Source organism: Kwoniella botswanensis, chromosome 1 (genome assembly GCF_036426115.1).
Source record: "Kwoniella botswanensis chromosome 1, complete sequence".
Taxonomy (NCBI): Eukaryota; Fungi; Basidiomycota; class Tremellomycetes; order Tremellales; family Cryptococcaceae; genus Kwoniella; species Kwoniella botswanensis.
Genome location: NC_088599.1, coordinates 17041701 through 17056223, shown reverse-complemented (window position 1 = coordinate 17056223; position 14523 = coordinate 17041701). Strand labels below are relative to the sequence as shown.

The following is a 14523-nucleotide window of genomic DNA, read 5'->3' as shown; positions in this document are numbered from 1 at the left end:
TTTTACATTACATCCTGTTCCCTCCGGACTCGATGATTTCCCGATGGATTGACAATCAACATCCTAAATTCGATGTCGGGCGATACCAGATGATATCATCGATGATTTGTTGATTCATTGTTGCCCCAGTCCACTACATTTCATTACACTATCTTGACCCGTGGAATGTCGCACTGGGCGATCTTCTCCCAGATCGAACTTTCCCTGACGATATCTCTGAGATCAGATCCTCCCCATTCCAACCATTCCTTTCACCGAGGGTCCCAAGCCCAAAACGTCTTTCAACTGTACGGGTCCCTTATCTTTCTCGTTCTCTTTGCCTTTCTCTTCGGTTGACGTTTCCTGTTGTTGCCTTATTCGTTCAACTTCGGATTGATGGAAATTCTGAGCCATCTCCAACTCCCCTTGCACCACTACTCCTTCGAGCCAAGGGTGATTGACCAATTCGGCTGCGGTAGCTCTCGAGTCGGGGTAATAGTGTAACATCGGCATGAGGAATGATGACAATAATTCCGCATCGGCATGTTCCATCAGGTATTTCTCTTTCAGCACCGAGATCATAGGCCAGAACCTCAATCTACTTATATGTCTTAGTTCACCTCGTCGATTGAACATCTCATGAGAGTATTTGCCAGATAGAGCTAATGATCTTGGCATTTCACCGAGCAATTCCATGATTTGAGCAACGTGGTCGTCGTCCTTATCGTATTTCACACCTGGTTGAGGATCGAATAGATAATCACCAGTCAATAACTCGAAGAACTGTAAGATGTAATCACTAATTAGCATTAAACGTGAAGAACAAGCTGAGAAGTATGACCTACCAGACACGCAGCACTCCATATATCCACGCTCTGATTCCACCTCGTACCCAATATGATCTCCGGACATCTATACTGTCTCGTTTGAATATCGTTCGTAAAGTGATGGTCGACCCAACACGCATTACCCAAATCGGCAATCTTGACTGTTATCCTCTCGAGGCTTACCGGATCATATGGGAACGGAGGAGGAAGGTGGTTCGGATCGCCCGCCACCGGTGCATCCCTACTAGGGTCATCAGGATCATGGTGCGCTTCCTGGTCTTGTAGATTATTGACATGAGAGGTAGCGGGAGAGGTAGTAAATCCGGTAGTCGAGGAAGATTGTCCGAGGGGTGGGTTCTCGCTGGTGGGTGGTTTACTATGGTGGTTTGGTGGAGAGAGTGATTCGGTAGACATGACAGAAGTGGATATTTTCGCCTCGTCATTTCGACCTGAATCTGGTGTTGTAGCTGGAGTTGAGATTATCGTTTGACTAGGGGTAGCAGTGGTAGATGGATTCGTAGATGATGAAGGGGGTGCATTGGTAGGCTGAAGTGATGGTGAAGGAGGAGCGGCGCTCATCTGTTGAGATAACAATGAAGGTCCTGTCGATGCTGGCGGGGCGGGCGCCTTTGTTTTTTCCCATGACAATCCTGACTCGCCCAATTTGACGTTTTCCATACCATTTCCTAAAGCATCAGTCGCTGTCGCCCTTTTCGCGAGCGAAGCTCCAGCCACACTATTTGATGTAGGGAAAGCATCTACACCGGAGATTTTACTCATTCCGAATCCATATTTATCTAACATCGGACTACTTGAATAACTTGAACTTGGCGATGGCAGAGGTTGAGATCCAACGATGAATAGCCCATCTTTCCGAGGTGTTTGATTACCCAATCGACCTTGAGAGGGGGGGACACCGACTAATTTTGTTGGTACTGCTGCTGGACACGATGCCAGTTCAGCTTGCACGACGGACTCAACATCTTCTATACAGATCAAAACGTTCTCAGGTTTCAGATCCGTATGAATAATCCGACATTCCGTATGGAGGTAATCCAAACCGAGTAGGACTTGCTTTGCAATTTGCTTAACGATATGTTGAGGTACACCGCGATGTTGATACCTTTTGATCAATCCTAGCAAGTTCTCTCCCAATACTTCAAACACCATACAGACGTGACTACCATTTGGTCCGGTATGCCTGAAATTGTCCACCAGCCCTACGACGTGACATCGTCCTGCATGCGTCTGAGACGAGTTGACGACACGTTGAAGTAGTTGGATCTCATCGAGAGCGGTTTCAGTGTAATGTCCATCGGATTTGACCACTTTGAGCGCGACATGCCGCTTAGTGCTAAGATGGATGGAACACATGAGTTAGTGCTAGATCTCATCCGCTGCCATCGGGAACATCCTAGTGCGGACGAGGGTGTGTGGAAAGGGAAATGATATAGTAGATACGTCGGTTCGCCGAAAATTTGTGAGTGAAAACAGAAAAATGAACACATACTTGTTATCCCTAGCTAACCATACAGTCGAAAAATGACCCCAACCTAATTTTCTCACTATCATGTAACGTCCGTTGTTGAATTCGTCTCCTATGTTGACAGGGTGGTATCCACCTGGTCTGTAGTCTTCTAGATCTTCCTCATCTTCTGTGAGGACGGATGTCGCTTGGGAAGCTTGGGATGCGGAGAGGGAGTTGCCAGCAGAGGTGGAAGTGGAAGGTTGTGGAGCAGGTGAAGGAACGGCGAGAGGTGTGGGAGCGGCACGCTGTAATATTCGAATGATATCAGTATATATAGCCCGTGCTGATAGCATGTCATGTGGGAAGAGAGATCATTTGTTATCACACGACCTCGACCACGATGTTGGGGAGCAAACATCGCATTCCCACGAGTCATGATAAGGCTCGCGTGACGAGCCAATGACTTCCCCTCGCCTCCATCTTGTTCCCCACGATAGGTCATATGCATCTTGTGTAGACTCACTGATTCTCCCGATGAGCCTGCAGCAGATGCAGGATGGGGCATGTTGGTTGCGTTATTTGGTTCTGATGACAATCAAATGGTATGTTTAATGTTTGATATTTGATTAATCAGGGTCGAAGAGCTTTGGACCAGTCGGGAACCCGATCCAACTTTGACTTGTTTCGTTCACTCGTGATCCCAGATGGATTATACCACACTATACGTACGAGTGATCGATGAGTCGTTCTGAGATGTTCAGGACCTGGTGCTGGATGTGAATGGATGAACGATGATGAAATGAGGTGTGCAAGCAAAGTAATGTATATGAGGATGGTGTATGTGGTTTGTCAACAATATGTTAATTGAGAGGGTGATTCATTGGAGTGCGAGTGGTTGCTAGTTTGCGGTTTAACCCTGAGCAAGGGATATGGATTATGGGATGGATCAACCAAACCAGAGTTAATCCATTCCTAATTCCTAATCAATCATTACAAACCAACTAATCAATTTAACCGCAATTGGTAATCTTCCCTAATCCCTCTTTCCTAAGTGGCCATCACATACATTACAATATTCACCATTTACCCGGGCATCGGATCCTTCGTCGTCTGCGCGTGCCGACGAGACGAGGAATGGCCAGACGAACAGACGATACATGCAGTTAATCATACTCAGGTGATGAACGGGTTAAGCGTATACCCTGATGATACGTGAAAGTAAGCTGGACTGAAGGTCCACATCTCGTCCTGCCGTGCATCTAAACGAGATGTCGACGTCTATCACATGGAATGTACGAAGCCTGCTTCCCAGAGATAAGAAAATGAAGGTGTTCAGGGACAGAGCGGCTCTGATCATGTTCCCTGATACGGGATAGAAGACTCAATTCTTATTCGTCAATCTTCGAAGGGCCCTTCTTCCTCGGCCAGTAGGCGAGTGGAGGTCAGGTCTTTTAATCTAGCTATTCGTAAAGTTGAGAACCTCCGGCGCGTCGACGGCCGTCAACATTGGATGCTTATGAGCTGGAGCCGTCTCAGCGCATTTGCTGCCCTCTGCGACCTCTCATCAGAGCACTTTCGCTTGTAATCAGCACAAAGGTATCTTAACTTTTGATGATCTCACCAACGCATCAGTGGTCAATTTCCAAGTTACGTTTACCAACGTAAAAAGCAGAATTCACGCTAAATCCACCACCACCATCGGCCGTTCTGTAACCGTTGGGCAAAAGCCTAAGAGGAGTACTATCGGTGCTTGTCGGCTTAAAGGCGCCGTGTCGGGATTCCGCTCGTGATTATCAAATCCTCAGGGTGCTATAGAAGGAACATTACGTTCCTTCATGTGGAGGGCGGAAAAACCCTTGACTTGATCTGACCTGGGTGTTACCGTAGTGGACAGATAGTTCACTTGACCAACCGTTTCGTACTTGTTTCAGCATTCACCATGAGTTGCAAGAAAGACGAGCGGCAGCAAATCTGTATACCCTGCCAATCGTGAGAACGTGAGAAAGAGGTGAATCACCTTCTATTGACGTTTACTGTCGAAGGAACTGAGTAAAATAGTCAACGGGGTATCGCGTAACTCAGGTAAAGGAACGGTCTTCGTCATCGTGGATAACTATCAACTAATCATCCTGAATACCCACCTGCGATATCAAAGTCCAGCAGCCAAACACCTCAGGCAATGAACTAGTGTCGATGCAATCTGGGATTATCTACTGAGATCACTATTGCTCATGGACAACATATGCGCAAAGGAGTTGGATCAGACCAGATGTTGATCTTGCCCTGCTTTGACACTGAAACTTTGTATCATCTTCAGAGCAAGATGGACCAAGCAAGATGGACCGTCCTTTGTGGTTGTTAACCCTCTAAAACCCACAAAGGATGGTCGCTATTTGTCTTGCCGTGTAAAGTGCAGTACTTGTAGGTGGTAGGTGGGTGAATCACAGCCTGGCTCAGAATATATTTCCAAGCTATGGATGTTATAAATTCACTCGAATCTGATCAATTGGCTACTAATACTTTTACTGAGTCACAAGCGACTATTATCAAAAAACGTTCGAATTCAGAACAAAGACCTAGTATAACTCGATAACTCGAACTGATCTATAGCGAAGGACCACAATAATTCAAATCTACAGACACCAGACTGTCAACATGGGTAGCGAATATGTCGATGATCATTATTTCATCGACAAACGTGGTCGATCACCTTCCCAGCGAATGTGGGATAAGACTTCGACTCTTGGGAAGATAATATACTTCATCTATATCATACCCTTGTTCGCTATTCTCATTTCTTTGGCTTTATTGTTAAGTCCATTTTACTTGTTTATCAGAAGGACCAGACCTTTATTACCTTCCACATCTTTACCTGATCCATCGACTAAGTACATTGACAAGACGACGGGGAAGAAGAGATATTCGAAATACGAATGGTTCGGAGAGGATAAAGAATTTCCTCTGTATACTTTATTCGTTCCACTGGGCAAAGGTCCAGGATTACATAGAAGGACATGGGAGATGTTCAATTATTTCATAGAGAGCTATAAGATGGTGTTAAAGCAGGGTTTACAAGTTGGTGGTTGTTTGACGGCTATTATTGTGGGGTACATGCAGGTCAGAATGATGATTCATGATTTGAATGATCCGACGGTGAGTTGAGTCTCAACATTGTACCTTTATTCCTCTGTGCATGGTGCATGGTGCATGGAGAAGAGAGTATTTAATCATCCTTCATTGGGGATTTATATCTCCCAGGTAGTCGACTATAGTCAGGAAATGCCTTTGACCAACTACGATCCAGCCGAGAGACTCCGTACGGACTCAGAATGCGCATATGGTGTAGGAACGGGTATGGCAAATTGGGCAAATGGTAAAGAACCTCTGGGTAAGTCTTCCACGCCAACCAGGATTAGAATATATCGCTAACATTGAAAGGAACGAGAACAGCTTGGTATACCTTATATCATATCTTCATCTGTGAGTACCTGTACATCGACGAGACAACAAACAATATGTAAGGAAGGGCTGATGGTACGGTTTCGATAATTCAGTAATATTGTGTATTTGCCTCTTTGGTGATGAGTTGCTCAATGTGCGTTTCGGATGTTTCGCTCCGCAGTGGTTTAGAGCAGGAAATGGATATACAATCATGTTGTGAGTTACCCAAAAAATTGAGATGATCTGAAGCCTTTGCTGAAGAGGGTATATCGTGGTAGCTTGGCAGCTGCCACTTTAAGTACCAGTCCAAATTGGGACTATCCAGAGTGAGTCGGGCACAGCATGTATATTAAGCATTGAGGATTGCTGAATGAATCATGGATCGTCTGTAGAACCGTTCAATTCCGATATCTGATCCTGGTGATAACATTCATTTTCGGTCTCTACAACGTCCTCCGTACACTTATTACCTCTATTGGATGTTCTACCTCAGGATATAAACATCTTGATTACCGTGTAGGTCGTAAACCCCTAAGGTTCTGGACGGATAGTGAATGGCAAGACGAATATTATCGAATGAATTTCATTCAACCTGGTAAACATGAGAGATATTTTTGGACCGAGCATCTTCAAGCTAAAATTGGTGATTGGGATTTCCCCTTGGAAAGAAGATCAAGAGAAGATATAAGAGCGCAGATTGCTCATCAGAAGAAGATGGATCCGAAGTATGATGATGGAAGGATACAGAAGGTCTGGCAGAAGAGTGGGGAGGATTTGGAGAATCAAAGAGGAAGATTAAGTAGAGTGTAAGTAAAATATGATCTATCCACCTGCCTTCCCAAACCAGGACAGCGTGAAGCGAGTTGATTGTTGGTTTGGTACCCTCAGAGTTATACATGGCGGACCCAAAAAGATGCACGATAACTTCAAAAGAGAATTAGAAGAGATGAAGAGAATACACGTACCTCCCAACGATCCCGATAATCCACCTGACGAAGAGATGGAAAAAGAAATTATCAAAGCTTTAGATAAGGATAAAGGTTACTTCGGGATTGGTAAGCCACTTTCCATATCTTCAATTTAGGTTGAATGTTTGGAGAAAGATTGACTGTTAACTCTTCAGCTGATGTCTGGATCTTTATTGGATTTAGCAAATTGGAAACCCCGTACAAAATCATTCGGTTGGTGGTGGTTTGACGTCCGAAGAGGATACTATATGATATGCGCATTTGGATTGTTCTTCTTGAGGATCGGCATATGCTGTTTGTAAGTTCAACGCCCAAATCATTGAGATCCTTGATTGAGAGAAAGGTTTTTGAAAACTTGCAGTGATCTCGCAGCGGGTACTTTCTACCAATATCTCGAGGAATACAATCAAGCTTCAGACCAATGGAAGATCAATGGCGGACCTTCTAACGATACTTGTCAATATTACAAGGGTAGCTCGGTTCCTATCTTTATCCTCCCAGGAGGGAATGCTTATTCAGGAGGTGAGTGAAGACGATCATTCGAATTTATCTGTGTCTCGGTGACTAACCTGGGATGATCGGGCGGAATATGATGTAGTGATTGCGATGTATATCTGGGTAGGGGTATGGAATACCTTCCTTCTAGGAATGTGTTTGGCTATTTTCATGGTGGCTATCTCCAATAATATGTAAGTGGAGTTTGACACTTACACTTACATATCAGATTCGATTCATATGTTGACCATTCCATTTGCATTCTGTGTGTTGTCAGGTGGTGGGGTATGCACATAGGTTTCTTACCTATTACACTTATCGGTCCAAGGATGACTTCGATGAGTTTAGGTATTACATTGGGATTGTAAGTTTTCGTTGCCATACGTTCCTCTTCCGGTACCCTAGTGAGAAGAACGCCTGACGATCTATCCCTTTTGTACATCAGTGTGGCTTTGGCAACTCTCCAACAAGGTTTTTACTTCCACAACGAGTGAGTTCGCGCTATGGCCTGGTGCGATGCAGAATCGCTTACTCCCTGTCATGTCTTGTAGCGCCGGTATTATATTCACCAAGATTGTATGCTACGCTTCGATAGCCGGAGCGGTACTTTCCATATACCCTGTGAGTTGATTTCATATCGAAGTACAAATGAGCACGAGAATTAATGCAGGATCTGTCATTCAACGATAACTCGATTACAGAATGAACCTCTAAGACCTAATTTTACGAGGGATCCATTCTGGCCATGGACATCAAGGTTCGCTTTTAGACGTATGGTGAGTGTTTCAAGATGTTCGTAGTCACTTTTCAAATCTCCTGCTTAATAACATTCTGTATTTTGTGGGAATCCCGTTTGCAGGATCGCAAGAAATGGCATTATGAGAATAAGGATATGCAAGATATGGGTCAGTAGATATGCACATAGAGTAAATATGTATATCAACCGGCAGTGCAGTAAATTGTATGCTTGATTGAACAAGCTCAATGTTAGTGGTGGAAACAAGATGATAGTATACATACATACACTCATTTCTTTCCTATCATCATCTACTCAAGATCTACCTACTCGCTTGATCATATTGGAGCAGGATTCACTTTATTCTGCAAACCCAACAGTCCACAGAACGCCTCAGTCTGTGGATTAGTATACCATTGGTCTGCCCCTAGGTTTCCTCCAGGTCCAGGGGGAAGTTGACTCTGCGATGGAGCTGTAGGCCAGAACTTCTGTACCCTCTCAATTTCTATTGGACCTTTTGTCCAAACCAGATCAACCGTCCCATCTTCATTTACATTCTGCGAAGGAACCAACAACCCTTCTTCTTCTATACGCTGACGTTCATCCGATACGAGCTGTTTTAGTATTTCCGGGGAGGGTAAAGGTGTTTGTTGAATTGTGGTGGATAGGTATGGATGGAATGAGCGGGATATGGCTAGCCATTCAGGATCGAATGTTAGGCGAGGTGGGTGATCGGGGGTCGATGAGGAAGGTGTGGGAATTTCAAAGAACTGACCAGATTGATCCGTTCATCAGCTTTTTGTACTATATCTTCGCATATGAGATACAGAGGGTATGAACGGTATCACTCACCTGTATAAAATCTTTGCCAGGTCCACATTTATCTAAAGCCAAGAATTTCGTTCTTCTCCCTTGTTCTTCTGCTTTCTCCAGTTTCGCTTCGTCTACCGAATTGACAGCTTCTTCAACTTTGTTAATTGGCGCACCGATAAGTTCCGTTATACCGTCTTGTATACCTTCTTCTGTAGCTTTCTCAACTATATCTACACTTTCATCTATTTTGAGATCTTTCTGAGTTGTCGATGATTCCGTTGTTATTGCTGGAGGTTCAGCTGCATCCGTCGTAGTGGTGATAGGCGGATCATCAAATTCATCATCTTCGATCGTGATTTCATCTGGATTGCCTGATGTCGTACCATTGTCATTCGTCGGTGGTAAGTCGAATCCATCATCATCCTCTATAGCAATCTCATCTGGGTTCTTCTCTACATGCATTTCACCATTCGACGGTATAGACGGTAATGATTCTTCCAGCTTGTCTATCTGCTGAGTGGTCGATGAAGAGTGGTCATATAATGCTGCAAACTTTACGTGGAGGTGAGCTGAGAACCAGTACGATGGTTGGATATGGTTCAGAAGGGTGAAAAGGGGTGGTGAACCGAGGGTATTCTTATTGATCTGATTTCAACCACATGGTCAATCCAATTTTCGTCCAAATGACGATACGATCTGAAAGGAACGCTCACCTCATCTCTGAAAAATGGTTTTCGCCGTAGTAGAGCACCGGTATCACCATGTCTGGCTATTGATATTGGCCAATCGTGAGACAAGAATATAGAGTCGTCACAATATGACAGCTGTAGTAAGAGATTGTCATAAGCCAGTAAGTCATCTAAGAGAACTAGTGATTGTAGACTCACCTGCATTAGCTTCATAACATCGTATTCCCTTATATGATATACACTTCTCAATGTCGAATTGTTATATGGTACTTTTTCAAAATGACCTTTGAAAATAATCCAAATTAATGTCAAACCTCATGATGTCGGTGGTGATACTTACCTTTCCTATAATCGTGATCCTTGTAAATACCACTAGCACCGACTATCCTCAGACCATCAACGTACACACTCCCCCCAGCACCCATATAATAGATATTTTCAGCCAACCATCCCCCATGATATAGCTCCCACATGTAGTTCGAAGCTTCATGATTCCCTCCTATCACTATCGTCAAGACTGGTGCCTTTCTCAGTCCAGAATAGTATTCATGGAACGTCCCCAAGGAATGATATTTTGCTGGAACAGCCAAAGAAGCGAAATCGCTCGTTGATCTCAATGCCTGAAAATCCCCACATAGCAGCAGGAGGTCGACAGGCTTCGAAGTGTGCAAGGTATATTGTTGAACGGTATCGTATATCGCTGTTAGACTGCCGTGCGAACACCCTTGGACCGCGATCTGGACAAAGTATTAATCAGTAATCTACTTAAGCTCTTTGATCTCAGCTGCCCAGAACGACTCACCCTCATCTTGTATTGTCTCCTGCGAGGTTGCGAGTATATCGCGCTGAGTACACTGATAGACGTCTAGTTTTACCGCTGGGTGTTGAGACCGAGTGTTTTTGAAGATCCCAACATCTTCGAGACACGAGTTACTCACGTGGCGAAAACTCAGCCAAATCTGAATCCGTCCCTCTTTGAGATCCCAGTGTCAACAAACCCAAGAATGACAAGAGACGCGATTGACTTTCTGCTCTCGATGCACCCCCTCCGCTCTTCAATTTGCATATACATGGATCATCCTTGCGTTCTGGTCATCAGCAAGTATATAAGACATAGCAGGAGTACGAGGAAGCGATAGAAGTACGATGGCACCCTCTCTCTCGGCAGATGCGAAAATACCTGTAAGCCTTAACTTTGATTTGTCATGTTTACCTGGAGTGAGATTGCTGACTGATCGAGATCACCTGGTCTAGTGTCCCACGCCTCAACATCTGAGAGATGAGCTTGATACCCTTACATGGGCATTGGAACCTGAGGAGAAAGAAGATACGTGGGAGAAATTTGAAAGAGCTATAATAAGATTCTCGGCGGTCACACGAGGAGGGGGATATAAACATACCGAATTATTTGTAGAGGGTGTAGGCAGGAGTGGAATAGGAAAGAAGTTGGTCAAATGTGTGAGTATCCGTGTAAACTGTATCTATACCTTCGTAAGATGTGAGCTGTGTCAGCTGATCATGAGATCTTTCTAGATGCTATCTGACAGAGGTCGATTATCCGGCGTATCAACCGACTTGTTACAGACGTTTGCACCGAGATTATCATCGAATTTCAAGCCCCTCGTCAACCTCTACGTAGAACCTGTGATTGAACTTCTAGGACGACCGAATAAAGTGTTTTTGAAACGGGCGGAGAAATGCCTTTTAACGATCATAACACACTGTCAAATCATCGCGATCTTACCGGAGCTACGGAAAGGTTTGAACGACAATGCCACGACTTGCAGGAGAGGGAGTGCCATCGGAGTGGAAAAAGCGGTAAAAGAATGGCCAGTGGAGATCTGGACCGAAAGGTATCTAGGATTGTTAGAGGAAAGTGTAAAGAAAATGGCGACGGACAAAGACCCAGAAGTTAGACAGACGGGTAGAAGAGTTTGGGCGATATTCATGGAGTTCTGGCCCGAGAGGATCGAAGAGTAAGTGGAAATAACCTAGTGCAAGTCAGGAATCAGCTTGTCTGACAGTTTGTTATGCCCTTGCTAGTTTCTCCGCACCTTTGACACCCACTGTTCGTCGATATCTCGAGATACCTGCAGCCAATGGAGCAGGGCCATCGAAACCCAAGTCAAAGCCTATACCTCGTGTTGCTCACCCACCCACCCAACCGATATCAGCCACATCATCGGAAGCCTCTCAAGCTTCAACGAATGCCGCTACCGCCGCAGCTCATCGCCCACAGCATCACCGGGTGAATGCGCTGGCTTCTCGCCCTATGAGACCCATTTCCCATCAAGCCCCGCTACCTCCCGCGATGGAAGCTGGACCATCTCGAAGGGGATCGCCAAGGAAAGACCCCGAAGCATTACCCTTCACGCCAGAAGCAGAAATGATGGAAGAGCTACCTATAACACATCCTACTTTATCACGATCGACCTCCAGCTCCAATCGTCATCATCATGATCTGTTCGTGCCACCTGTACCAGCGAAACACGCTCGTTCGGCATCACAAACCATCCTACCGACTGCTTCGTCAGCAACGTTCCCAATCGCTGACGAAGGTAAATACAACCCTCTCTCCAAACTCTCTCGACCGGCATTGCATATATCGCACACCGCACCTCCTGGACCACTTGATGTACCTCAACCACCTCGACGTTTCGCTCCTCCGGCAAGGATCATGCGAGCCATACCTTCGGAAGAAGAAGCGGGCGAGGAATTCGGTATTCATCTGTTTACTACACCTAGCGGACCCACTGTCCTTAGTAGACCACAAAGGAATGCGAATGCGGGATTGGGCAGGAGGGGAATGGCATTAGGTCAAGCTCATCGACGTGTTGTCACTGCTCCTACCACCGTTGCAGAAGACGGTTACTTCACCAAAACACCAGGAAGAGCTATGGGCGGGCTAGGAAGGAAAAGACCTGCGGAGGACGATCAAAATGCGAATTCACCTATCAAAGGCGATCATGCGAACGAAGAGATACCTCAAGCGTTCGCCTCTCCCCTTCCTGCTCAGGTAGTCTCGATGGATTCACCTTTAATGCCTATACTGATTAGATCAACATCGGGCGATGTGAAAGCGAATGAGAATGAGAGTGATATCATAGATATGAAGGAGGATGTATACCCAGCTTCGCCGCTCAAACAAGCGAATGCAGACGAGGAGAAGAGGACGGTGGAGGTCGCTAGCAAGATTGAGCTACCTGATTTCCCTGTCAAGGCGAGCATTGTGCTGGAAACGGAAACGGAGGAGATACTGAAGGAAGCGAAAGTCCATAGACCTTTATCATCAGTCGAGGATGTTCAGCAAATAAAAGAGGAGGAAGTGGAGGAGGAAAAAGTTGACGGAACTGAGATACGAGAGGAGAAGAAGGACCAGATATCTGAAGAAGAGGGAGGCACAGGAGAGAATGCCACTCAGATGGGGAGCTTAGTGGACACTGTTGCATTGATCGCAAAAGAAGTACCAGCGGAAGCCAAGGTAGGAGATGTGCCTGAGATCGTTCGTGAATCTCAAGCTTCGATTCCGGATGTACCTGTACGAAATGCACCGGTTCTAGCGAAGACAGAACCGAGGAAACCCGCTGCTCCTGCCAGACCATCCTCGCTGGAAACAACCAAACCAGCGCCTGGGCCCATCAAGCCCAAAGTCGTCGCTCGTAAACCACCTATTCCATCGGCTCGTACCGCGACTACCCGAGCAGTCAGTGCGCCAGTCGTTCGAAAACCATTCAAGCCTACCAGTCTTACTGCCCCAACGGCTGCCTCAGCCGCTCGAGCTGCCGCTCTGACCAAACCTGCTCAAGCCACGACCGCTGTCTCGAAACCATCGGTGGCGACCTCGACTACCGCAAAGGTGACCGTGGCTTCCGGTCCCCCAACTGTCAAATCAACCACGCTGAGTGGATCGACAAGCTCGAAATCATCTATAGCGCCCGTAGCAAGGGCTCGGGTGGTCTCCGCGCAAATAGCGCCAAAGCCAGAACCTAAAGTCTCGAACAAACCTCCTCTCCCAGCGGCAGCTCGAGCACCTACTAGAGTGGTCAGTGCACCCAAGAAACCGACTATCACATCTCATGTAACGCTTCCGCCGGTCAAAAAGGAAAAAGTCGTTCGTAAAGCACCTTTACCATCTTTCAGACCTACTCGAGGAGGTGCACCTACCACATCGGGAACATCGAGCTTGAAAGCTTCCACGTCATCTATGACATCGGTCAGAGCGAAAGTCAAACCTGATATGATCAAGTTACCTGATTCGCCCTCCAAACCGAATGACGTACCTCTTCCACCCAGTCCTCATGAGGTACCTCTACCTCATAGTCCGCTTAGTGGAGCTGCAACAATCATCAGTTCAGTCAGTAGGAACAATGCGTCCAAACCTTCTCCGTTGAAAGTGGAAATCCGAGCTAGGGTAAAAGCGGACTCGATTGTCTCTTCACCCAAATCACCAATCAGAATGATACCTCCCAAACCGCTTTCTCCGTTATTGACTACGGTCGAATCGGATGATGTGGAAATATTACCAGTCCCACCGGTATTTGTCTTGCCTAAATTACAAGAAGTAAACAAGGATGAAGTGGAAGGAGAGATGGTAGATCCATTCACTATATCAGCTGCTCCCTCACCTTTATCGAAATCATCTACCGATACCAATACTACCACAACGACCAGAGATGTCGAAGAGGTATCGACGGATTCGGAGTCTTCACCTAAAATAACATTCAAAGCGCTATCAACTCATTCGAATTCTGAGAATCACGATGTGATTGCTTCGCCATCGAGATCAAAACCTGCTTATGGAAGTCGATCGGATGTTTCTACACCATCAAGCAAAGCTGCGGCGTTACTTGCTAAATTGGAAGGATCGGAGAAGGGCATGAATATGGCCATGTCAATCACGCCTGTGTCTGAGAGGAAAGCTTTGAGTACGAAGGATACCAATGCGAATGCGAACGGAAATGGGACTACTCTGTTCGATGGGGAGAGTGAATGGGATGTCAGTGCATGAGAAAAGGACGAGGAATATTGGAAATGATAACAAGATGTTTGGCTTCAACTGAGGACAGGAAGGTATTCGGTCGGTTATCATTGGTGTTGGTAGATCGTT

At 45.8% G+C, this 14523-nt stretch overlaps 4 protein-coding genes across 4 annotated transcripts; 2 read left to right on the top strand and 2 right to left on the bottom strand.

The window, feature by feature from the left end:
* Positions 1-222: 222 nt before the first annotated feature.
* Positions 223-2839, bottom strand: L199_006452 (uncharacterized protein; the record flags this gene model as incomplete). Its single annotated transcript, XM_064892151.1, has 4 exons — positions 223-762; positions 825-2160; positions 2317-2579; positions 2798-2839. 4 exons carry the CDS (start codon positions 2837-2839, stop codon positions 223-225), a joined length of 2181 nt encoding a protein of 726 aa, XP_064748223.1.
* Positions 2840-4929: 2090 nt separating this feature from the next.
* L199_006451 (uncharacterized protein) lies at positions 4930-8091 on the top strand (the record flags this gene model as incomplete). The annotated part of the gene is made up of 15 exons (XM_064892150.1): positions 4930-5427; positions 5533-5662; positions 5725-5754; positions 5829-5931; positions 5994-6041; positions 6108-6521; positions 6604-6770; positions 6867-6981; positions 7045-7205; positions 7282-7372; positions 7456-7542; positions 7624-7668; positions 7730-7799; positions 7880-7954; positions 8038-8091. The coding sequence occupies 15 exons, from the start codon at positions 4930-4932 to the stop codon at positions 8089-8091; spliced, it is 2088 nt and encodes a 695-aa protein (XP_064748222.1).
* A 161-nt stretch (positions 8092-8252) lies between these two features.
* Positions 8253-10224, bottom strand: L199_006450 (uncharacterized protein; the record flags this gene model as incomplete). The annotated part of the gene is made up of 6 exons (XM_064892149.1): positions 8253-8684; positions 8767-9372; positions 9441-9551; positions 9615-9700; positions 9757-10153; positions 10219-10224. 6 exons carry the CDS (start codon positions 10222-10224, stop codon positions 8253-8255), a joined length of 1638 nt encoding a protein of 545 aa, XP_064748221.1.
* A 338-nt stretch (positions 10225-10562) lies between these two features.
* Positions 10563-14424, top strand: L199_006449 (uncharacterized protein; the record flags this gene model as incomplete). Its single annotated transcript, XM_064892148.1, has 4 exons — positions 10563-10598; positions 10671-10874; positions 10950-11392; positions 11460-14424. The coding sequence occupies 4 exons, from the start codon at positions 10563-10565 to the stop codon at positions 14422-14424; spliced, it is 3648 nt and encodes a 1215-aa protein (XP_064748220.1).
* Positions 14425-14523: the final 99 nt, after the last annotated feature.